Source organism: Kryptolebias marmoratus, linkage group LG7 (assembly GCF_001649575.2).
Source record: "Kryptolebias marmoratus isolate JLee-2015 linkage group LG7, ASM164957v2, whole genome shotgun sequence".
Taxonomy (NCBI): domain Eukaryota; kingdom Metazoa; phylum Chordata; class Actinopteri; order Cyprinodontiformes; family Rivulidae; genus Kryptolebias; species Kryptolebias marmoratus.
In genome coordinates this window covers 10,547,428-10,569,758 of record NC_051436.1, presented here as the reverse complement: position 1 = coordinate 10,569,758, position 22,331 = coordinate 10,547,428, and the positions used below count along the sequence as shown (strand labels likewise).

The 22,331-nt window shown below is 45.7% G+C and overlaps 3 protein-coding genes across 4 annotated transcripts in view; 2 read left to right on the top strand and 1 right to left on the bottom strand.

The window, feature by feature from the left end:
• Positions 1-10,869, top strand: part of capgb (capping protein (actin filament), gelsolin-like b) — a 17,326-nt gene extending 6,457 nt beyond the window's left edge. Inside the window, exons 1-9 of one of the 2 annotated variants that reach the window (XM_017438959.3) lie at positions 4,499-4,799; positions 5,136-5,329; positions 6,755-6,909; positions 7,641-7,799; positions 8,644-8,793; positions 8,878-8,964; positions 9,050-9,182; positions 9,401-9,492; positions 10,476-10,869. In XM_017438959.3, the coding sequence (XP_017294448.1) occupies positions 5,137-5,329; positions 6,755-6,909; positions 7,641-7,799; positions 8,644-8,793; positions 8,878-8,964; positions 9,050-9,182; positions 9,401-9,492; positions 10,476-10,541 (1,035 nt within the window). In that variant the 5' untranslated portion in view covers positions 4,499-4,799; position 5,136 and the 3' untranslated portion in view covers positions 10,542-10,869. Of the gene's footprint in view, positions 1-4,498; positions 4,800-5,135; positions 5,330-6,754; positions 6,910-7,640; positions 7,800-8,643; positions 8,794-8,877; positions 8,965-9,049; positions 9,183-9,400; positions 9,493-10,475 lie in introns of those variants that run through there. The other variant, XM_017438958.3, reaches the window with a different exon arrangement.
• Positions 10,870-13,922: 3,053 nt separating this feature from the next.
• si:dkey-219e21.2 (E3 ubiquitin-protein ligase TRIM39) lies at positions 13,923-18,834 on the top strand. The gene is made up of 10 exons (XM_017438960.3): positions 13,923-14,040; positions 14,615-14,671; positions 15,089-15,231; positions 15,319-15,414; positions 15,660-15,785; positions 15,883-16,008; positions 16,329-16,457; positions 16,849-16,927; positions 17,150-17,176; positions 17,541-18,834. Exons 2-10 carry the CDS (start codon positions 14,617-14,619, stop codon positions 18,071-18,073), a joined length of 1,314 nt encoding a protein of 437 aa, XP_017294449.1. The 5' UTR covers positions 13,923-14,040; positions 14,615-14,616; the 3' UTR covers positions 18,074-18,834.
• The window catches only part of LOC108249521 (CD209 antigen-like protein C), a 12,408-nt gene continuing 8,608 nt past the window's right edge, over positions 18,532-22,331 (bottom strand). Inside the window, exons 3-6 of the mRNA XM_037976359.1 lie at positions 21,322-21,453; positions 21,010-21,170; positions 20,740-20,864; positions 18,532-18,679 (exon numbers count right to left, since the gene is read on the bottom strand). Of these exons, the coding sequence (XP_037832287.1) occupies positions 18,559-18,679; positions 20,740-20,864; positions 21,010-21,170; positions 21,322-21,453 (539 nt within the window). The 3' untranslated portion in view covers positions 18,532-18,558. The remainder of the gene's footprint in view (positions 18,680-20,739; positions 20,865-21,009; positions 21,171-21,321; positions 21,454-22,331) is intronic.

Genomic DNA, 22,331 nt, shown 5'->3' with positions numbered 1-22,331 from the left:
TATGCAAATCTTCTACAAATCAGCTTCTGTTCCACTTTTTGCATCAACTTCAGCTGTTCAGCATATCTTCAGCCGCTTTCAGCAAAATCATTCAGCAAAAAAAGCATTCACACTGCATTTTCGCAGGAAATGCAACTTCTCTAGTAAAACATTGTTAGCTGTAGCACTGGTATTGTGCAACTAAAAATATCACGTTAGCGTCTCTGCCTCATTGTTAGCGGCAGCAATGTTATAAAGGACGCTAATAAAAGATGCTTTTCTCATAATTTCTTATGGCAGCCAAGCTCTCCATTTGATCTCACATTTCATTTCCTTTATTTAACTAGATTAAAACCCGGCCGAGATCAAAATCTCATTTGTAAGGGGGGACCTGGGACCCATGACCCAGTCTCATTGGTACATGTGTGTAAGGATCGCCAATTTCCTTTTTTTAAGCACTGATTCTAGTGGTTTTGTTCTGTTAAAATGTGTGTAACCAATGCTGGATTAAATTAGGCACTGTGCTGGTGGAAAAAGCATTTTTTCGGTTGCTATCTGGGCTCCGGTAACTCTGGTTTTAGGTCAGCTTCGTTCTTGTGCCCGAAGAAACCGAACCAAGCCCGAGCGGAGGAGCGAAAGCTACAGTTACAGGACGGAAAAGAGCAGGAATACCGAGCAGCTTTCTCTCGAAGTAACTATTAGCTCGGTGTTTAGCTTTAGCCAGGAGCCAGGAACCCGACTCTGCCCCCTCGCTTCTGCTCGGCGCCCTATCTCTCCCCGGGGCCACAGGTAGGCTTTCATCACTCCGGCTCCAGTTTCCTCCCTCATATAAACTAACCAGGCCAGGTGAGCTCAAACGGTCCTCTGCGCCAGGCTCGCCCGATAGCCCCGAAGCTTCTCACACAACAAACGCACACTCCAGCGAGCACGCAGAATGGAGCCGGAGGCGGACGGCGTGCCGCAGCTACCAGAGGAGATCATACAGTTAAGTGGACCGGGGCCTTCTTTTCTGTCCTCTCGGAGCCTCTCCAAACAACGTAACCTTAACCCGGTGAGGGTGGGGGGGGGCCTTTGTCCCTCTTTGTCTCTTTACTCCTTCACCTCCTCTCCTGCCATTATTATTATTTTTTTACCTGCTCAGATATTCGCCGTCACTCTCCGTTCCGTTGCTTGTTTTGGTCAGTAAGGAGCAGGAGGTGGAACGGCTCACATCCTGTCCGTCGCAGCCGACGATTAAACAGGCTGCCCCGTTTTCCGCTTCTGGACAGTTTACAGAAGACTTGGTCCAACGTGGTTTCACCGCCCTCAGTTAACGCCAACTAATGACCAAACTAATGTATTTTCCGCACTACAGGGCGCACTGGATTATAAGGCGCACTGTCAATGAGTGGTCCATTTTCAAACTTTTGTCATATATAAGGTGCACCGGACTACAAGGCGCATCGTCATGCACCTCCCAGTTTTTGTAATTTGGCGTGGACCGTGCACGCCGCGGTCCATTCAAAATAGACAATTTTGCTTCTCTAGCGGAGCTGGTTCGCCTGTTTCAACGTTTATATGATCCCTCTATGAGAGATCACAAAGATAACCAAACGGTTCAAAACTCACGGAAGGATACCGCACCAACGTAAGCGTCAAGCATAAACGCCTCCAGAGCGCCGTGCACGGAGCCCTGAGCAACTCTAACTGAGCCTTAATGCTGGAAGCGGTGCAGCTTTGTAGTTTAACGAAAGTTGAACTAAAACATCACGACTTCTTACATATATAAGGTGCTTCGGATTATAAGGCGCACTGTCTTTTTTTGAGAAAACTGAAGGCGTTTAAGTGCTCCTTGTAATCCGGAAAATACAGTAATTATTATTTTTGTTTTCAGGTCCGTTCTTATCGTTTGTGGTAGACGCCTGGCGCCTCACATTCGAAAACATGATCTGCTGAGTTAGGCAATGATCGATGGATTAGAAAGGCGCTCCGCCCGTGTGGCATTGATTCAACCTGTGAGGTTTATACAGTTGTCGAGGCTTATTGCAAGTGTGTCAACAGCTCCAGTGCATCCGTGGGGCTCTGCTTATCTAGAGAGGAAACTTCAGCAGGTCCATGCAGCTGCTGCATGCTCGCCACGAGGTGCAAAGTTCAAGAACGCGTTGGGTTTTTATCTCTAGGAACAAATCTGTAAACATGTTTCACATTCATCCTGCATCAAATGTTTTAGAATTAAACAGTTTTTTTTAAGTCAAACATTTGGTTAATTTCACCGAAAACTTGGGAAAATGAAACCAGCGTTCCTGAAGGGATTGCATATCGCCTGTCATGTTGCACGCCAGCTATGTTGGGGAATGACTCTCAGCTACTACCACTCAAAGTTTGAGCTCAATCTCTGCAAAACTGACCAAGTTACAGCCACTTTTGTCTTGGCTAAGGTTGATTATCGGCGGCAGCGGCGGCCATCTTGAGTTAGGTTGAGTATAAAAAAACAAAAAAACAAAAACACCACATTTGGACAAATAATTTACAAACACAAAAATGCACAAATTGACTGTAAATAAAACCTGTTGTGAGGAATTCTCTTGTGTTAAAAACCGCCAATTTGTCATGAGGTCTGAGGCCAGAGCAGCGGAGACGTTTTCACTCTCTGAACCAGGTGGAGGACGGCTGTTCAACTAGCGGCCCGGGGGACCACATCCGGCCCGCGGGCGAGCTCTGTCCGGCCTCCAAGAAGTTCATTTAAAATTAAACAAGATTTTAAATCAGTGACAGAACTATTTAAAAAAAATAAATCTGAAATGACACACAGATGATCTATGACACGGCCAGTCCGTGGAGCTTATTTAAAGCGAAACTAGATTTTAAATTAAATTTGCATAAAGTCAATAATTACTGGGTGTCTTAAGAGTGTCTTCTTTTGTCAGATTTGCTTACATTTTACCAAATTTAAAACGCTTCAGCTTTTATTGTATTTCATGAAATTATCACTGACTGCAACAGAAGAACAGAGCAAAGCGGAAAAATAATTTCCGTTGTGCAAATAAACCACAGGAAGCCAGTGAACCGGAAACAACAACCTTGTGGTTTGTTGGCACACTTAATGTTAACAACCAGGGTCAGTGCTGCTTTTTTCTCCCCTTCCTTCTTCTACTTTGTGTCAAAGAAAGGGAAAAGGGAGCGCCAGGCCTGCTGTTTTATTTATTTATTTATTTTACCGGAGACATGAAGCAGCTTGCACGCAGCCGCACCTGAAAACCTGAGCCGTGAAATCATTAAGCTGCTACACAATCCCTCATTTTGGACGGGGGCTAAATCGCTCATAACTGCCTCCATCGCTCTAAAATCTCATTTGTAGGCCCTCGTGCAGTGAAATCACCTGCATTCAAGTTAAAGGGATAGTTTGGTAATGTTTTAAGTGATGTTCTGTCAAATAGTTACGAACAGTTTGCATCTTATCAGTCCCGGAGCACAGAGAGAAAAACTCTACCGGCTAACGGTTAGCTGCTAACGGTAACTGTTAGCGGATTTATAGTGAAGGTTTTGGGCGAATAAAACAATTCTTGCTCAAATATTTCCTATCAGTGTGAAATAAACATTATATTAGCTAAAATTAAACCTCTGCAGTTTTGTTTGACACGGTTTCTTTAGACCGAAGCTGTTTTCTTTACCGGACGTCCGTGTTATCCGGTAAAAAAGGCTGCTGAACGCATCAGCTCGTCTGGTCAGTCAAAACTTAATTCGACTCCCGTCGGACCGATATATTCAGCGTCAGCACGCCTACATTCATGTAGCAACACGAAAGCTCAGACGAGACAACAACAAGCTAAACGAACAGCGTCAAACAAAACCGCGAAGGCTTCATTTTTAGCTAACGTGCAGTTCTTTCACACCGGGTGTCATCTTTGAGAAAGAGTTGTTTTATTCGCCTAAAACGAGGCCATAAAACCCGCAGCAGTCTTGTTTTGCTGTTAGCCTGAGCTTTTGATGTTTTTTTTTCTGTTTCTTCATTAATCCATATTCTACTAACTCAGGGCGTAACGGTTCGCCCAAGTCCTGATTTCGAGTTCGGTACAATGAGAGAGAAACAGACGCTAATTGTTGTTTCTTTTACAAAAAAAATACACAGCAAGTTAGGGTTTTTCAGCTAACTTCACAATAAAAGGTTAAAAAAGTCATAATTTACTGTCTTTTTTATCCAGTTTAAATGGTAAACAGTAAGCCACGGGTCAAATACTAAAAATGTTAAAAATACTAAAAATAAAATAAAACGGCCACCAAGGAGTGTTTGCTTCCATTAATTTGACTCAGTGGACTGAGAGCTAGTGTGAAAAAGGAACGCTTGACATCAGAGATTTTGAACAAAAGCACCAATTATATGACACAACTACTTGCCATACATGAACCTCCCGTCTCCATTTGATGAAGATCAGCTGCTCTAGGAGGTTTTTTGTTTTCCACACAGCTGATTTGAATTAAAAAGGCAAATCTTTAAGCTTCTGCAGGTTATTATGTAACAGACGTGCTTCATTTGATGTAAAATGCTTTAGATCGTATTTTACTCAGATTCTTTTCTGTCTTCTCTGTGAAACAAATGTGTGCCCATGTACAACCATTATGGCACATAGCACTAACTCCTGATAGCTAATTGGCAGAACATCCCTTTAAAAATGACCAAACTATCCCTTTAAAGCAACATTTTTGATCTTTTTAAGTGGTGTTGTTATGTTAAGGCAGTCTTGGAGTTACTTATAGTCCCGTCAGTCATTAGCTCCTTAATTCGATAAGAATTAAACCCTATTTCACCAAACTGAGGTCGGTCAAGGAGCTATCTACAACAGGTAAGATACTAATTGTTCAGAACCCCCCGTTTAAAAGATCTGAAGTATCATTTTAGAAACCCTTATTCTCGTCACTTCTTTTGTCTGGCTGGTAGGTAAAAACTGCGGTCACTACACTTCAGACTGAGCTTCTCCTTTCACTTCCTCTTATTCGAAAGAAGTAAATCCCAAAAACAGTTTGACACTTCCTGTTCGGGCCCGCTTTTTGGCGTGTCTGTGAGTCACCCGTCAGACGTTTGTCATGTGAAGCTTTCTCACCAGCTTCTCTGACATCCCTCTTCTTCTTCTTCTTTAAGGTTTTGTCTCACTGTTTTCCTTCTCTCCCCCCCTGTGCAGAATGCTCCCATTCCAGGCAGCACCAGGTCAGTTCGGCCCAGAGGTCCGTCAGCCCGGCCTGAAGGTGTGGAGGGTGGAGAAGATGAAGGCGGTGCCACTGGACGCCTCCGAGGTGGGGGCCTTCTACAACGGAGACTCCTACCTGGTGCTGGAGAACCGCGGCGAGGAGGGGGCTGACCTCCACATGTGGCTCGGTGAGGCGTTTGCGGCCGAGGTTTACCCTAGCAATATCTGTTGGTATTCAGAGTATGTGGTGAGGACGACTCTCAGCTACTACCACGCCAAGTTTTAGCTTGATATTGGTAAAAATGACTGAGTAATAGCCATTTTTGTACTGGTTAAGTCTGATTGGCTGTGGCTGCCATCTTGACTCAGGTTGATTTCGAGAGCTAATCATTTGTAGAGGTACATCCAGCGATTACTTTCTGCAAATTTCATTATAGTTCATTCTGTGGTTCATTAGTTATTTTGCTAACAGACGAACAGAGTTGACTGTAATAACTAATGCCAAAGTTTTAGGCAAAGATGTTGCATATTTTGTTAGTGCTCAATGTATGTGTTGAGGATGACTCTCAGCTACTTCCACGCCAAATTTTAGCTCAATATCTGTAAAATTGACCGAATTACAAACATTTATGTGTTTAATGAGGTCTATTAGCTGTGGCGGGCATCTTTAGCCAAGGTAACTCCAAAAGCTAGTCAGTTGTAGACGCACATCCAGTGGTTACTTTCTGAGAGTTTCATTAAAATTCATCCAGTGGTTCATGAGATATTTGGCTAACAGACAGACAAATGGAGGCACGACTAACTGAAGGAAAAGCCGCTCCTATGTCCGTTTCGCTCCGTCCATCAATAGAGCCAACAGTCACACGGCGCTCGCCCCATGCCTCACCGCAGCTGAATGATCAATAACCCCTGCCGCTGATGGCGCCGGCTGCGAGGACAAGACAGGAGGGGGGCGGGAGGTGGAAGCAGGAACGCTTTCTCAGCAGGTCCCATAAAAAATGCAGCAGGAACGTTTCAGTGCTCAAATGTGGCCTTTGTTTCCAGCGTGTATCCGGTGCTTCGGTTACAGCGAGCCCAACGACACCGTGTCGCTCCGCGCTCCGAATGTTTACAGGCAAACACCCGAGGCACGTTTCATGCCTTCGCCGTCCCATAGTAAATTAAATCGTGCGGATTTTTGTTTCCTACGGGAAGTGCTATGGTTGCTCCCACGTGCAAATAACCAAACGGTGAAAGTTAAAAAAGACGACATTTGAAGACGGCAGCTTCGGTCTCGCTCGGACCAGCCGTTAGCTCGTCGGTCTGATCAAAATCTCATAAACCACTGGACATCCGGAAACCGAGACGGGATTCACGGCTCTTTAAAGGAAGCTGCATCTGTTCCTGACAAAAAGCCGATCTTTGGAACGGTTAGCCGCGCCGTACGGCCGTATATACGATAATAAAACATAGTTTTAGGGTCTATAGATGTACGAGAAACAGCTTCTCAAAACACCCCAAATATAGAGTAGCCCAATCCCGACGGCGTGCTTGTTGAGCGCCCGACAGGGAACAGGCGCTGTCAGTCCGACTGCTTTTTATTTATTTTTTTGACATCGGACGTTTCTGGGCAGGAGAGAAGTCGTCTCGGGACGAGCAGGTGGCGTGCGCCATGCTGGCCACTCAGCTGGACAACTTCCTGGGCGGCGAACCCATTCAGCACAGGCAGGTCCAGGGCTTCGAGAGCCCCAAGTTCATGGTGCTCTTCCCCAGAGGGATCAGCTACAAGGTGAGCGGCGCATCAAAACACACACACCGGGACAAAAGAAAGACTCGGAAGGGTTGAGACGGAAGAAGCGGAAAAATTGCTGCAAAGAACAAATCCATGTTGTGCTAAAATGTGGAATTTCCCTTTTTTTTTGTTAAAAATGCTAATATTTTTAAGACTCTTTCGTGTTTTCCTGGTTTTTGGTTTTCAGGTGTTTCAGCCGCTCTATGACTTAAAGGGGTAGTTCAGAAATATGGGATTCGATGGAAATGTTGTGACGAGTTAGTATCTTACCTGTTTTAGACAGATTGACTGAACCCCTGCTCGAATAAACCGCTAACCGGACAGTCCGGTAAAAAATCAAACCATTTCTCCAAACTGAGGTCTATCAAAAAGCCGTCTGCAGCAGGTGAGATATTTATTGCTCGTAATCTTTCCAGAGCATCCCTCTTCCTTTAAACACACATTGACGCTCAGCTTTTAAGGAAACAGAAACTATTTACTTAAGCCTGGTGCCTAACAGCAGGCTCTAAAGTCGATCTGATTAGGTTGCAGAGTTTATCTTTTATCGTTTTATGGCCAAATCTTGTTTTTTTTTATCAGCGCCCACTGTGTGATTTCTCTGGCAAAGGCCACTCGGGTTCGTTTTAACGGCCCTTGCTCAAACAAACGCTCCGAGTCACGCCTCCTCCAACCTGGAGAGCTGCTTTAAAGACAACGAGTGAGATGGGGTTTCCTGTGCTCGCTCGCAGGAGGGCGGCGTGGAGTCGGGCTTCAGGAGGCCTCAGGGCTCCGGCGCCGTTCAGAGGCTGTACCATATCAAGGGGAAACGCAACATCCGTGCCAAGGAGGTGGAGCTGTCCTGGAGCAGCTTCAACAAGGGCGACTGCTTCATCCTCGACCTGGGAGAGGTGAGGCGCTCCACACAAACACACAAACAAACAAACAAACAACTCGTGTTCGAGAAATGGCCGAGCCGCCGCCGCCTTTCGGTCGCAGGGTGTGTCCTGGGAACGACTCTCAGCTACTACCACTAGCTCTACATTTTGTGACACCGACCAGGCTGTTGGGTTGGGCATCGAGTCGCGACAGCCGACTGGAGCCGAGCCTAACGTTTTCGATTCTCCCGGAATCGCTCAGATTTTTAAGTTTCGATTCCTAGTTTCGATACCCAGAAGAAGAAGAAGCAGCCGAACACCAACGAGGAAGAATCTGCACAACGTGGCGCACGCAGCCACGGAGGCTTAACTTGAGCGAAAGAAACGACCAGTCGGCTCGGAGCTAAGGAGGGCGATGGACCAGGTCACCCGTCTGCCATTTCGGCCCCGACCCGGCCGCCTGGCGCCGCTCTGTGGTCGGAATCAGGGAAGGGAAACAGCAAAATACGTCTCATCCCAACACTGAGGCGGCGAACAAGTTCCACCCGACGTCAAACGGTGGCTCAGCAGCTTATGTGCCACGGATATTCCGTTCTTGGAATCAAGAATCAGAAACGTGGAATCGGAACTGGATTCAATCGATGCCCAGCTCTACCTGTTGCAGCCATTTTGAGTCGGATTGACTCCAAACAACAATCTTCATCCCGTGTTTGCTCAATGAGAGGTTCATTCAAATCCATCTAGCAGCTCGTGAGATATTTTGCTAACACACAGTGATTGTCGGTCTTCTTCTTTCCCCTCCGAAATGCTGCGCAGCCGAGCCTAAAGCCTCGTAAACGAATCCCCCTTTTTGTTTCTTTTGGTTTTCACTCGGCAGCTGATCGTGTCGTGGATCGGATCGCAGGCCAACATCTTCGAGAAGCAGAAGGTGCGGGAGATCGCCTCGCTGATCCGGGACACGGACCGGCACGGCAAGGCCCGGATCGTGGACTCCTGCGAGGGGGAGGAGCCCGAGGAGATGCTGAAGGTGAGAGCAGCGGAGGCGTTTTTTCTCTGCTCGCCGATTTCTGTAACGTTCGGGTATCGTGTGGTTTTGTCTTTTTGGGATCAGGTTCTCGGCCCGGTGCCAGCGCTGGCAGAAAGCACCCCGGAAGAGGACAGCAAGGCCGACGCGTCCAACTCGGCCTCGCTCTACAAGGTGACTGTTTCCCCAAGCAGCGCCTCCGTTAGGACAGGAGGCGCCGCTCGCCCTGACACCGGTCTCGTCTGTTTCCGCCCTTCAGGTGTCCGACGCCACGGGCTCCATGACCATGACCAAGGTGGCGGAGAAGAGCCCGTTTGCCAAGGAGCTGCTGGTCCGAGACGACTGCTTCATCCTGGATAACGGGGCGAACGGGAAAATCATCGTGTGGAAAGGTGAAGGGAAACGCCGGCTCCTCCCGAGCTGCACTCAGACATGGCGGTGGCGGGCAGACGCCACAGATACCGCAGTTTCATCGAGCGTCTTCTGAATCACCTTTCTTTGCTCACTGTTGTAGAAATGTTTAAATGTTTGTGGAAAACTGTCGGCAGCAGCTCTGACCTGCTGACTCATTATGACGGACTCTAACGGTGAGCACTGATGACCTCACCAGGTAACGGCGCGAATGCTGAGGAGAAGAGGGCGGCGCTGCAGATGGCCGACAGCTTCATCGAACAGATGAAGTACCCCAGGATGAAGACACAGGTGATGGAGGAACTTCACAACACTTCCACTTCCCTCAGACTTTACTCGACTGTTTCTCATTTTTCTTCTGATTACTTTGTGCCATTTCAATCATTCACATGAAAATGTTAAAATACTTTAAGTTCTCTTCAGTTCCTTTTAAGGACTGTTGTCTTTAAAATCTGTTTCAGCAAAGTTTCTTTATTTTTGTCTTCCTCTGCTACTTTCAGCTTTTAGCTACAGTTTGCTACTTTTAGCCTTTTAGCTACAGTGTGCTACTTTTAGCTTTTAGCTACAGTTTGCTACTTTTAGCTAGTTTGCTACTTTTAGCTTTTAGCTACAGTTTGCTACTTTTAGCTTTTAGCTTGTGTTTGCTACTTTTTGCTTTTAGCTACAGTTTGCTACCTTTAGCTACAGTTTGCTACTTTCAGCTTTTAGCTACAGTTTGTTACTTTTAGCTTTTAGCTTGTGTTTGCTACTTTTCGCTTTTAGCTACAGTTTGCTACCTTTAGCTACAGTTTGCTACTTTCAGCTTTTAGCTACAGTTTGCTACTTTTAGCTAGTGTTTGCTAGTTTCAGCTTTTACATACAGTTTGCTATATTTAGCTAAAGGTCGCTACTTCTAGTTACAGTTTGATACTTTTAGCTCTTAGCTAGTTTTTCTCATTTGAGCTTTAGCATCTGTTTTGCTGCTTTAAGCTACAGGTTTCCTAATTGTAGCATCTATTTTACTGCTTTTAGCTCATATTCTGCTCCTTTCAGCCGCTGGTTTGCTGGTTTTAGCTTCTGTTCGGCTCATTTTAGCACGAACCATTCCTTCTTTAACAGAAGCTCTTCAGCACTGAGATGACTTTTGTTCTTACTGCTCATTGAGCGTGTTTGTTTGTTTGATTAATTGTTTGTTTGTTTGTTTGATGGTTTGTTTGTTTGTTTTATTGTCTGTTTGTTTGATTGATTGATTGATTGATTGTTTGTTTGATTGTTTGTTTGTTTTTGTGTCTCAGGTGGAGATTCTGCCTCAGGGGAAGGAGACGATCATCTTCAAGCAGTTCTTCAAGAGCTGGAACTGAACATCGGAGCGGTCTGGCTCTCAGCGAGACGAAGCTACACATCTGGAAACAAACAAAAACAAAAACACCTTAAATTAGTTCCTTGTTGTTTTTTTTACTTGGTGTACATATTTGAACCGTAGACGGAGCTCACCTTTATTGATGGGATGCCACTTTTATAAAAAAACAAAAACAAACATGATTCCTGTAGTCAGAGTGTAAAGACGTTAGGAGAAAAATAAAAGAAGTCTTTAAATAATTTAGTTGACATTGTTTTTATATCTATATTTGTTCTGGAGAGTCACAGATTTTGCCTGAATTCGAAGAATAAACCTGAGAAAGTTGTCTACGGCTGGAGTTTTTCCTGAAACGCTTCACGGCCTTCAGGCTGGTTTCTGCTCAGAAACATAGTTTTGTTTTACATGAACCGCCGAAGCCGAACAGATCTTATCTGTAATCTGAGTCATATCAGCGGCCTGGGAGCGTCTGATACGGGATCACATTATCAGAGGTGGAGTTCGCCTGAATTTATTTTAGTTTCACAGCTGAAGCGTTTATGGTTATTTATTTGAGTTACATAATTCTCCCCCCGAACGGCAGGCAGGGTCCGTACATAAACAGTTGTTTAACCGAAGCCTCGAACGCATCAGGGATGATAAACCCGACAAAATGTTGGGTTTTTGCTGTTAAGAGTCAAAACTTTTACTTTAGGTGAAGTACTTTACACCCAAAGTGCCGTTCTTCCGGCTTTCCGAAGGACTTTAAGTGTTTTTATTTGACCTTTTGCTGCTTTTTTAAAAATTATTATTAATTTTAGACAAATTCCTCGTACGTGACTGTGACTGCATTTGAACAAATGAGGAACATGAACGAACAGAGGACAAAAGACCAAATAAACTTAAAATAACTAACAAACAACCCTTTCTACAGAAGATAAACGGTGGCTGAAAGTCGTGTCTTCAAAAATAAAAAGGCAAAAACAAACACAGGACCTGAGAAGAGATCAAGTTTTCAACTATTAGCTCCTCGAGAATCACTTAGTTGCTGCTAAAATACTATTTTATGTGTCAAATGGTTTTATCTTTGGTGTTTTTTTTTTTGTAAATTTGACAAAATAAATAGAGATAACTTGTGTTTTTGGGACTGGATGCTAGCAACACGGGTACACGTTAGCCAGTAACAAGCTAGCTTGTTATGCTAGCTAACAAACATCAAGCTAGTAGCTTAGCTAGGTCGTAGCTAAGGAGCAAAAATTGTTTGTTTGTTAAAATAAATGTTAAATGTAGACACAATATTGATTTATTCCTTCAGTTTAGGACTTTTTAAATGCCTGAATGGTTCACAGGTCAGAGTTAGGAGGCTTAGAAAATAAAAACAAACATAACTCTGAAAACAGTCAGTTTTAAGAAGGATAAATATATATTTTTGTTTTAAAGATTTTAATTAAAGTTTAAACGTTGAAGAAAAATATATAAAATTAAGCTCAGTTGGATAAAAATGAAGTTATTCTGAGGTTAAAATTGTAAATCAAGAACTAAACCATCATTGGTGCAAAGACCTACATTAGCCCTGGTGTAAACAAAGACTTTATACCTCAGAGTATATTTAATAAAAGATCATTATTTTAGCAAAAACACAGTATTTCGTCTGGTCAAATCATTTTGACCCAAGGGCAGCAGGAGGGTTCAAATTCCTTGCAGTTTAGGCAACAATCTGAGTTATACTGAAGAACAATAATTAAGATATAAACTAGTTTTATAAACTTCAGATAAGATCAACGCTCCGTAGACATTTGAGACTCTTATTGTGAAGGAGTAAAGGACGTTTTATGAGTCTGCTTCACTTTGAGCTGGTTAAACTAATGATTTGTAGCACCTATAACCTTTAACTACATTATTAAAATGAACAAAGTGAATTATTAAACAAATACAGAAGAGTTCAGGTTTGTTTCCTCAGGTCTGGCGTTACCACAATTTCAATTTTAGATTCTGACCGATTCTCAACACGTCGTTGTAAATTCAAGGTCAGAAAATAAGCAAAAAAAGAAACCGGTGTGTCAAAGACAAACCTGGTGCTCTCACCTTCGTAGCTTGCTTTTAAAAAAAAAAAAAAAAAGTCTCTCGTTTCACAAAACTTTCTTACATCGTTTGTCAGTTTTTGTGTTTTCACATAGCCCTATTCTGACCCGTTTCTGTAAATCGCAGACATCAAGACAAGCGTCACTTCTGCTTTAAAGACAAATAAAAGCTGCCGTACGGCATCGGTAATGAAGTTAGTTGGCCTTTAAATGTGACAAACCACGACTTGTTCGTTTCGTACTAAAATATCAGCTCGGGTTAATATTAGTCAAAAACCAAAAACTGTAAATATCTAAAGATTTGGGTAAAGAGAAGTGGGAAAATTTAAACCAGAACACTTAAAATCATTATAAAGTTCATGCAAAGTAAATATTTACCTCCACCAATTTGGTTTTGCTTTTGGTAGTGAAATGATTTTCATAAAGTTTTCAGGAAACATCAAACATAAAACAAAGGATTAAATGTTGGTGGCGATCCGGTCAAATCTTAAGGTCAAAGGTCAAAGTCACAGCTGATCCTGGGCTCTAACGTAGGAATGTCAAACTGCACAGCTGGATGCCTCATGGCTCGAGGGTGATGCCTATTGATTTCAACGTTCACGGGGTCAAAGGTCAACCTCATAGGTGACTCCTTTGTTAAAAACTTGCCTCTGCTCCTACATGTGACCCTTCTGTTTCCAGTTGTGTCCGTTGGTTTGTTTGTCTGTCTGTCAGTAAAAGATCAGGTAAAAACTGACGAACAGGAAATGTTCAGGAAATGTTGGGGTTGGAACAAGAACCGTAGCGGATTAATCTTTGAGTCACGCTGCGGCCTCGGCGGAGGTCCGCTCTCTCTGAGCGTCTCTGAGCGTCTCTGAACCATCTCTGCGTGGACGGACTCCGACCCGCTCCTGTGACCGTTTTTGAGCTGCAGTGAACTTGAACCTCGGAGGTTAAAAGGTGAAAACAAAATGCAATCCGCACACGAGCCGGGCCAATCGAACGTCTTCACTGATGTGAGGACTCTGCTTACATTAATTTGCATTTAGTGAAATCTGGCATCAGGGTTTTAATCCCCAAAACTTGGATTTTCAGCCTTTTTTTTAGGCCTCCCACGCCGTCAGCGCGAGCAGATACGTAAGCGCTGCCTGATTAAAGTTTACAGTAAGGCCACTAAAAGGCAGAATCCGTGCGTCACTCGGGCTGATAAGCTGCCTTATTGCGGCCGTCATAAAAAAATCCTGCCTCCCAGGCTCTGGTGGCGACTCCTTGGGCAGGTACCAGGAAGCTGGCAGGGTTTCGTGTCAGGGAGCCGTCTGTAAAGTTCCCCTCCGAGGCCCTGCAGGGTCCAAAGGTCCAGCTGGGAGGACCAGGAGGAGACAAAAGGATTGGACGTCCAGGACGAGCCGTCCACTCGTCTTCAACCACCTGAGCTGCACCTCTGCTCCTCCACACAACAAGCAGGTAGGAACCAATTAACGTATTATCGATTATTTATATTCACAATAAATAAACAAGTTCTAGGATTAGGGGCATAAAAAGGAAGTTTTTATTTCCTGTTTTCCTTTCTTTTTGATTTTGGTATTTATTTATTTTTGGTTTCAGTTAGTTTGATTAGTTCAGACTTTAGGAATAAGCTACAAATCAAGTTTATTTTATGTATGGTAAAAGTTAAAACTTGTTTAAAGATTAATATAAAAGAACAAGTTTCATAATCTGTCTGAAGAGTTTGATTTAAAAGATGACTTTTTCTTATTTGCTCCTTATTCTCAGTTTACACTGGAAAAAACAAAACATATCAATTTATCTGTGAGCTGAACTCACATGCAAATCACTTTTATGCAATTTTATAATGTTTAAATAACATATATTATAAAATTCTAAGAGAAGAAAGCAGATCTTGTCAGACAAACGAGTGAGCTACATGTTTTATGATTCCCTCGGTGAAACGTTTTTGCTCGTTTCGTCATTTTTTTTACGGCTCCTCTTTAACTTTTTTGTAATTTTTAATTTTTTTAATTTTTTAAATCTTTTGCAGCCATGACTAACGAAGGAGGAATTGAGCTTAAAACCATCTTGAAGCATAACAGCAAGCGTAAGTTTCTTTTGTCAATTGAAAAAAAATTATTTTGATGCGTTGACGTCACAGCTTGACGGAAAAAAGTCAGGACCACAGTGATAAAAAAATAAAAGAATTCCTGGATTTCTTTTTTGATTAATCTTAAAATTCTGAGGAAAAAAGTCAAAATTCTGGGGAATAAAATAAGTAAAAGTACGTCACTGTGGCGTTAATTGTCTTTCGTAAAGCTTTAACATTTAAAATCTTTTAACTTTTAACAACCTTTTTCCTGTGAATTCCACTTTAACCTTTATTTTTTTCACAGTTTAGACTCTTTAGTTTTTGGCGAACTAAATCAAACTAAAACCAGAAACCTCTCTGAGTTCAGATGAAATCCTACGTGTGATTTAGAAACGTTGACCTTTGCTCCCTCCTCCGCCTCACTCCTCTCAGGGGTGAACCTGATGGTGAGCGATGAGGGCGCCACCCAGAGCAGCTCCATCGGGGCCGTCCGCTGGACCCTGCCCGACGAGGCCGTCCAGCCCCACAGCTCGGCCCCCACCGTGCACGCCGGCGGCCTCGCCAAGGCCTCCCAGGTACGCCGCCGCCTTCTCTGCGCCTTCTCTCCTCCTCTGCCGTGTTGAGTTTTCACCAACCCCCGAGCCGGTGTGTTTGTGTTGCAGCACCCTCGTCAGAACAGCCTGAGGGACCTGCGCAGCCTGCAGGAGTGCGTGCAGTTCATCCACCACTGGAAGGAGCAGGTGGACCAAGTGTGCAAGGTAGCGAACAGGAAGTGCCGCTCAGCTCAGCTTTTATGGGGGGTGAACTAAATCAGGTGCTCTTTATGGAGGACTCTTTATGTGAGAGGCTCATCCCTTTGGCTGTACAAACCTTCAGTCACAGGCTTTATATCTCGATTCAAAGCTGCTGGAGTTAAATAAAGGCTAATATGGGAAACAAGCGGTCGTGGCGTGATCAGGCTGAGGCCCGGGTGTCTGAATCCGTGTGCGATGTGCTCCGGCAGGGCAGCAGGGAGGCAGCCGGCAAGAAGGAGGAGGCCGAGAGCGCAGACCGGCACGCCGAACGCAGCCTGGAGGAGAGCCGGAAGCTGATCCTGGAGTGGGCCGACGAGCTGCAGCACGTCGATAAGGTTGGCGACCCCCCCAAAAACCATCAACCCGAAGGCCCCCGGGGCTCAAAAACAAAACCAAACTGACACCTCTTCTTTTTCGATCTGGTGTTCGCAGCTTCTGCAGGAGTCCTCCTGGGCGTCCGATCGTCAAGAGGCTGCGAGCAGAGAAGACGAAGACGCAAAAGAGGAGGCGCAGCTGAGGATGATGGAGTGGGCGAAAGAGCTGCAGAAGGCGGCGGAGGTGAGGGGGGCGCGGCTGGGACTTTAGGATTGATCCAGATATTCTAAAGTGGGCTGGAAGGGTTATGATCAATAAACATCTTACCTGTTGCAGACAGCTCTTTGAACGACCTCAGGTTGGAGAATCCTCCACCCGCTCAAACTAGCCATTAGCTCGTCAGTCCGCTCTTTTTATTTATGATTTTTCCTCCGAACCGAAGTCGTTCAGAGAGCTAACTGCAACGGGTGAGATATTAACTGTTCATGCCTCATATTTCCCGTCATGGAAGTGAATAAGGCTTTGCTCCGGCTGACGTGGCGGTGGCGGTTTGTGCTTTGCAGAGCTGCGGCGTGCCGACGGACGAGCTCGGGAAAGCCCTGCGCCTGCTGGGCCTGAAGAAGAAGCGTCTGCTGAGGCTGCTGCCGCTGCTGGAGTTCATCACCTGGTCCCTGCTCAGAGAGGACAGCACGGTGAGGAGACGCCGAGGACACCTCCGAGGCCGCGTTATGAAACAGTTTAATGACCGAGTGAACCCTGCCCTCCGCCTGCGTGTGAAGCGGCAGTAAATCGGCAGAGGTTCGCCGTGATAAGTTTATCTGTAGGAGCCGATAAGTGACGATTCTGCTGACTAACTCCCGCCACCTTTGGGTGTTTGAGACTCCGGGCGGAGCTCTATGCTCTGATTCTTTTTATTTTCTCGTTTAATAGAAGCTCAGACAGTTTGCTTACACAGTCAGAAACGACAGACGGTAAAAAGTGGAAATAAAACTCGTGGTTACAGTTTAACAATCAGCCATAAAGAGCCGAAACCAGCCGGAGTCGGTCTTCTAACTTTAAGGTTTCTTTTTTTTCCCCCCTCAGACGATGATCCCACAGATCTGGCTTCTCGTAAAGCAGAAGACCTGGAAAGCAGGAACTCCGCTCTTCTTTCCCAACTCAGGTGAGAGCAGGACTGGTTGTAGATCCGACGCCGGGTTCTGCACAGCTAATATCTTACCTGCTGCAGACGGCTAGTTTGAGCGGGTCTGGGACCAAATCAGACTGGCCAAAAGAAGTCTTTAAACTAAATGTTTTACAAATATTTTAATGGATTTAGGCTCTTGGTTTCGATCTCCGTTGATCCGCCGAGACGTTCACGGATTCTCTGTGTTTGTGTTTTCAGTGTGGACCTGGATCTGCATCGCCGCAGGTAAGGATCAGCCAACAGGTCCTGTTAGCTTAAATTCAAGGCAGAACGAATGCATGTCGCCCGCCGCCTTTCACGTCAGGGTTTTACACAAAAGTGTAGGAAAAAGGAGAAAGATGCGGCCATTTTTGGTCAAATTCTTGAAAATAACTCATCCGTGATTGGGGATGACCCTCAGCTACTGCCACACCAGATGTTAGCTCAGTGTTTGTAAAAGTTGTAGCCGTTTTTGTCGATTAGGTCGATTAGCGGTCGACTGGTTGATATTTTTGCTAACGCAGAGACAGTTAGATAATAAGACGCCTCTCGTGGCGGCGGGTGATCATAAACAGAAACGAGGAGCTAATTTATCTTCCTCCCCCGGCAGCCGATGTGGTTTTGGACCCCATGACGAACCACCCGTGGCTGCAGCTTTCGGACGACCAGCGGCAGGTCCAGGAGGGCCTGTCGGAGTCGGACCTGCCCGACAGCTCGCAGCGCTTCGACAGCTGGCCCTGCGTGCTGGGCTGGGAGGGCTACAGCAGGGGGCGCCACTACTGGGAGGTGGACATCGCCAACAACGGCTACTGGCGAATCGGGCTGACGACGGCCAACTCGGAGCGCAAGGGCAGCTTCGACATGACCCCGAAGCGGGGCTACTGGGTGCTGTGGCGCAGCACCCACCACTTCTACGCCTGCAGCAAGCCGGAGACGCAGCTGCCGCTCGGCCTGGTGCCGCGTCGCCTGGGCGTCTACCTGGACTACGAGGAGGGCCAGGTCTCCTTCTACAACGCCGAGACCAGGTCGCACATCTTCACCTTCACGGGACGCTTCAGGGGGAAGCTGTACCCGCTGTTCGCGCCCATGGACGGCCGCACGCTGATGACGATCATCGAGCCGCGGGAGGTCGCGCCGAACTGACAGAGGCGGACATTTTGAGACTCTTACTGGACTCTAGGAACAAACGATCAGGGCTTCGGGCGAAATCTGCTGGAGGCTGAGAGGAATAATGAAGAAAAACAAAAAAAAGAATCGACATCATCGGGAAACAAAGAGTTTAATTTTCTTAAAAGTTACTCAAATGTTACTTTCGATTAAAAAAAACAAACAATGTATGAAGGTCTTCCAGTGCTAACAATGATGGAGCTGATAGACGTGTCCAATTGTAGTATTAGAATATAAAAGTGTTTAGAATAATGTTAGAAACTGAGATTTTAACTTAAGTCAAGCTTGAGAAGCTTTTGAACGTATTCTGCGTCGACATGCATGCACTTTATACCGGACTTTCAGAATAAACTGTTCCACCAAACAGCTTGTTGTTGAACCTCTTAAACTCTTTTGTCCCACGCTGATATCACGCACCCCCCCGTCCCCCCCTTTGTGGACACGTGAGGACAGAGCGGACGTCAGGACCGCTTCTTACAAGCCCAGGGTCCGTAGACGTCGCAGGCGGCGGCGAACAGACTCCCGCGCCCCCTCAGGTCGGCGCAGTCCCTGTCCTCGGCGTCCCACTCCACGCTCACGGACCTTCAGAAAGACACAAACACCAGAGCTGACCTCACAGCAACGACTTGATGTATTTATTGGTATAATTTATGGAAACGCCCATTTGTGTCTGTGTGTCGGTGTATATACTGTACATGTGGTGTAATTTTGTAATAAAATACAATTGTAAATATTCACTGGTTTGTATTGTATTTTCCTTTTTTGGGGGCGGGGGGTGTTGTTACACATCCGTCCATCCATCTTCTTCCGCTTATCCGGGGTCGGGTCGCGGGGGCAGCAGCCTAAGCAGGGAGACCCAGACTTCCCTCCCCCAGCCACTTGGGCCAGCTCCTCCGGGGAAATCCCAAGGCGTTCCCAGGCCAGCCAAGAAACATTTGCCCCTTTTCCATTGCCTCTACTTCAGAGGCCCCGCTCTACTTGGCTCGGCTCTACAAAAAATGCATCACATTTCCACCAGCCAGTTTGATCGGTAGCAGAGGAATGCCTCCTTGTGTTGTGGGGGGGTGCGCTACTGAAACTTGGCGTCATTTGTGTAAACAACAGAAGAGCTATGGACAACGTTGGCCCTGTGTTGTTGCTGTTTTTTAAACTTATGGGGATTCTCCTGAGACTTCAGGAAGAGAGGCGCAGTGGAAGAACTGCTCTGGATGCTGCGATTGTTGCGCGGAGTAGGACAGCTGTTATCAGCCGGAGATTTCAGGCTTTACAGCGCCTTCAGCTGGGGGACAGACAGCATAAACGTTGCAGGGTAAGCTAACGGTGTTGTTTATATTCCTACCATCGCTCTTTATGCTTGCATCTGGTCACACCCACAACCAATGAGTGAACAGGAGCTAAGCTTGCGTCACCCACGAAGCAGGGCCGGCCCGGCTGGCCCTACTCCGAAGCAGGGACCGGCCTCAAAAAAATGCCAGTGGAAACGCGCGCAAAGCGAGCCGAGTAGAGTGGAACCGGAACCTTTAGAGCCAGTGGAAAAGGGGCAATAGTCCCTCCAGCGTGTCCTGGGTCTTCCTCTGGGCCTCCTCCTGGTGGGACGTGCCCAGAACACCTCACCAAGGAGGCAGTTTCCAGGAGGCGTCCTCACCAGATGCCCGAGCCACCTCAACTGGCTCCTCTCGACGTGGAGGAGCAGCGGCTCTACTCTGAGTCCTTCCCAGATGACCGAGCTTCTCACCCTATCTCTAAGGGAGAGCCCAGACACCCTGCGGAGGAAACTCATTTCAGCCGCTTGTATTAACGATCTTGTTCTTTCGGTCACTACCCAAAGCTCGTGACCATAGATGAGGGTAGGAACGTAGATTGATTGGTAAAACAGCTTTCATCACTCTCAGCTACTACCACACTAACATCTGTAAACCTGACTGAACACACGCCGGGTTTTCATTCGTTGAATGTTATGAAAACAACTTTTCTGATTACTTTGTGTCGGATTATGGCATTAAAGAAAATGAGGGAAAGTTCAGGAGGCCGTGTTGTTGCTGAACTACTTAAAAATGATTATTTTTCTCAGAAGCAGTCATTATTTCCAGCTTGAAGTGTTTCCTGTCTCTAATGAGTCAAGTTCATTTTTCTCTTTTTGTACATGAGAGACATTTTGTTTTTGATACACTGACACTTTTATTTGGCCTTTTATTAAAATGTTTTAAACTCTTAGCTGGCCTTCGTTATTTTTAGTTTAGTTTATCTTAGCTTTTATCATCTCTGATCTGTTCAGCTGAGGTTTTGAAATCCTAGTTCAGTTCATGTTAGCTTTTATTATATCTTAGTTTGGTTCTCCTCCGTTTATCTTTAGTGTGACGTGTTTTAGATAAGTTTGACTCTGTACTTAGCTCATGTTTCAGATAAGTTCAGTTTAGCTTGTTGCATGTTTTCACGATGACTCTGTATTTTTTGTGTTTTTCATGCTGTAAAGCACTCTGAATCGCCTCGTTGCTGAAAAGTCCTATATATAAATAAATTTGACTTTGACTTATTGGATGGAAAAGTCCCCCTGAGACAGAGGCGGGACGAATGGCTCATTCAGAGCTCTGCTGTTTCAACTCGAGCGCCTCTGATGAATCCAGCTGCTCTTCGGGACCTACGGCAGGTGGTGCTGGACCTCCGTCCCGTCCCCCCACAGCCACCGTCCCTCCTCGTGGCTGTCCGTCAGCGCCACCCACAGGAACGGGAAGCGGGGGTACTCGCTCATCACCCCCTGGAGAAAATCCTGCAAAGAAGACAGAACCTTGACTCCAGCTCAATGCCTGGAAAAGTTCAGGCATTTCTCCAGCTGTGTCGGAAACCCCCACAGCTGGAACTACGACCCCTCTGAGGCGAAGCTCTAACGTTTTGGTGGCTCTGCAGATAGTCACCATCTCTGCGAAGTCCTCGATCACAACCAGGCTGCTGTTGTGCCGCTGGCAGAAAGCCGCGCTCTCGTTCCACCGCAGATCTTCTTGCCTTGCCACTGAGAAAAAGTAGCAGCGGCTCCTCCACCAGAGCCAGCCGGCCGGACACAGATGACACCTGGGGTCTTCAGACGAGAGACAGGGACAGGGACAGAGACGGGGACGAGACCCCCTTCAGCGAGGTTCGCGGCTTGTGGCGAATCCAGCGTCCTGACAGATGCTGCTCAGCTGTTTTTGTGTCTGAAGATGAAGATGAAGATGAAGATGGAAGCTCACCTCTCGTGACTGACCGCAGCAGCAGCTTCAGCTCGTGGTTCTCCCGTCGGCACTGCAGCAGCTCTTCCTGCTGGTCCTCGCCAAACGTTTCCGAAGTCTGTTCCTCTTTTGGTTCAGGGCTTTGTGTGGCTGCTAAATTAAACCAAACAATTTATTTCAACCTAAATTCTATTCAGCTGTTTTGTATTTTACTCGTACATCTCAATGGGTGCTTCGTGTCGTTCCTCAAGGTTGTGTTTCCGGTCCTCGATATCTTTTATTACCTAGCAGGTAACAAAAGAGTTTAAGCAGCTTTTATTGTTTGATTTTGGTCAACCAGAATCTGTGGATGACCAATCCGGAGCTAAACCAGGACCATGGCTGGCTTGGCACCATTTTCTTTCTGTTTTTACTACCAAAAAAAACGATGGTTCAAGCACAAAAACAAAGTAAAAACAACATGGTTATAAATCAGCACCGAGTCTTTGCTGGTCCAGAGGAAACAGCTGCTTCACGAGGACCAACAACCAATAAGATATTTGTAAGCGTCATGTTTAAATACTTCAGTTTCACTTTTTGTCCGTTTCATTTAAATCAAAACAATTAAATACTCCTTAACAACAGAACCTGAGTCCGTTTTGGGACGATCAGTTATCTTTAAAGTAAAAACGTTCCGTTTAAACTTAACATATTATCTAAATAAAAAACAAATGAGTTGAAAAGTCAGTATTTTTGCCGACAAACATAAAAGTGTTTGGGTTTAATTATCTATATTTTGAAAGACTCTCTGACCAAATTTCCTGACAGCCGTTAAGAACTGGAGGCGTTCATGAGCGCGCTGTAGTTCTATTTCATCCCTACTGACCGCCAGAGGGCGGTGCTGAAAGCACTGAATGTTCCCTTCGCGCATGCGCAGTTCGAGTAATAGTATCAACAGAGTCACACTTGTGACACATCGGATGATCAATCAGAGGCTATATAGCCTGACGTCATCCGAGGCTCTGTTCCTTTTTTCTTCTCGCATGCGGTTC

Bases quoted from the DNA above. Each gene is read 5' to 3' on its own strand.
- si:dkey-219e21.2 (XM_017438960.3), top strand. From the start codon at position 14,617: ATGACTAACGAAGGAGGAATTGAGCTTAAAACCATCTTGAAGCATAAC. The intron at 16,458-16,848 runs GTGAGGAGACGC...TTCCCCCCTCAG, and splicing joins TGCTCAGAGAGGACAGCACG to ACGATGATCCCACAGATCTG. The intron at 17,177-17,540 runs GTAAGGATCAGC...CTCCCCCGGCAG, and splicing joins CTGGATCTGCATCGCCGCAG to CCGATGTGGTTTTGGACCCC.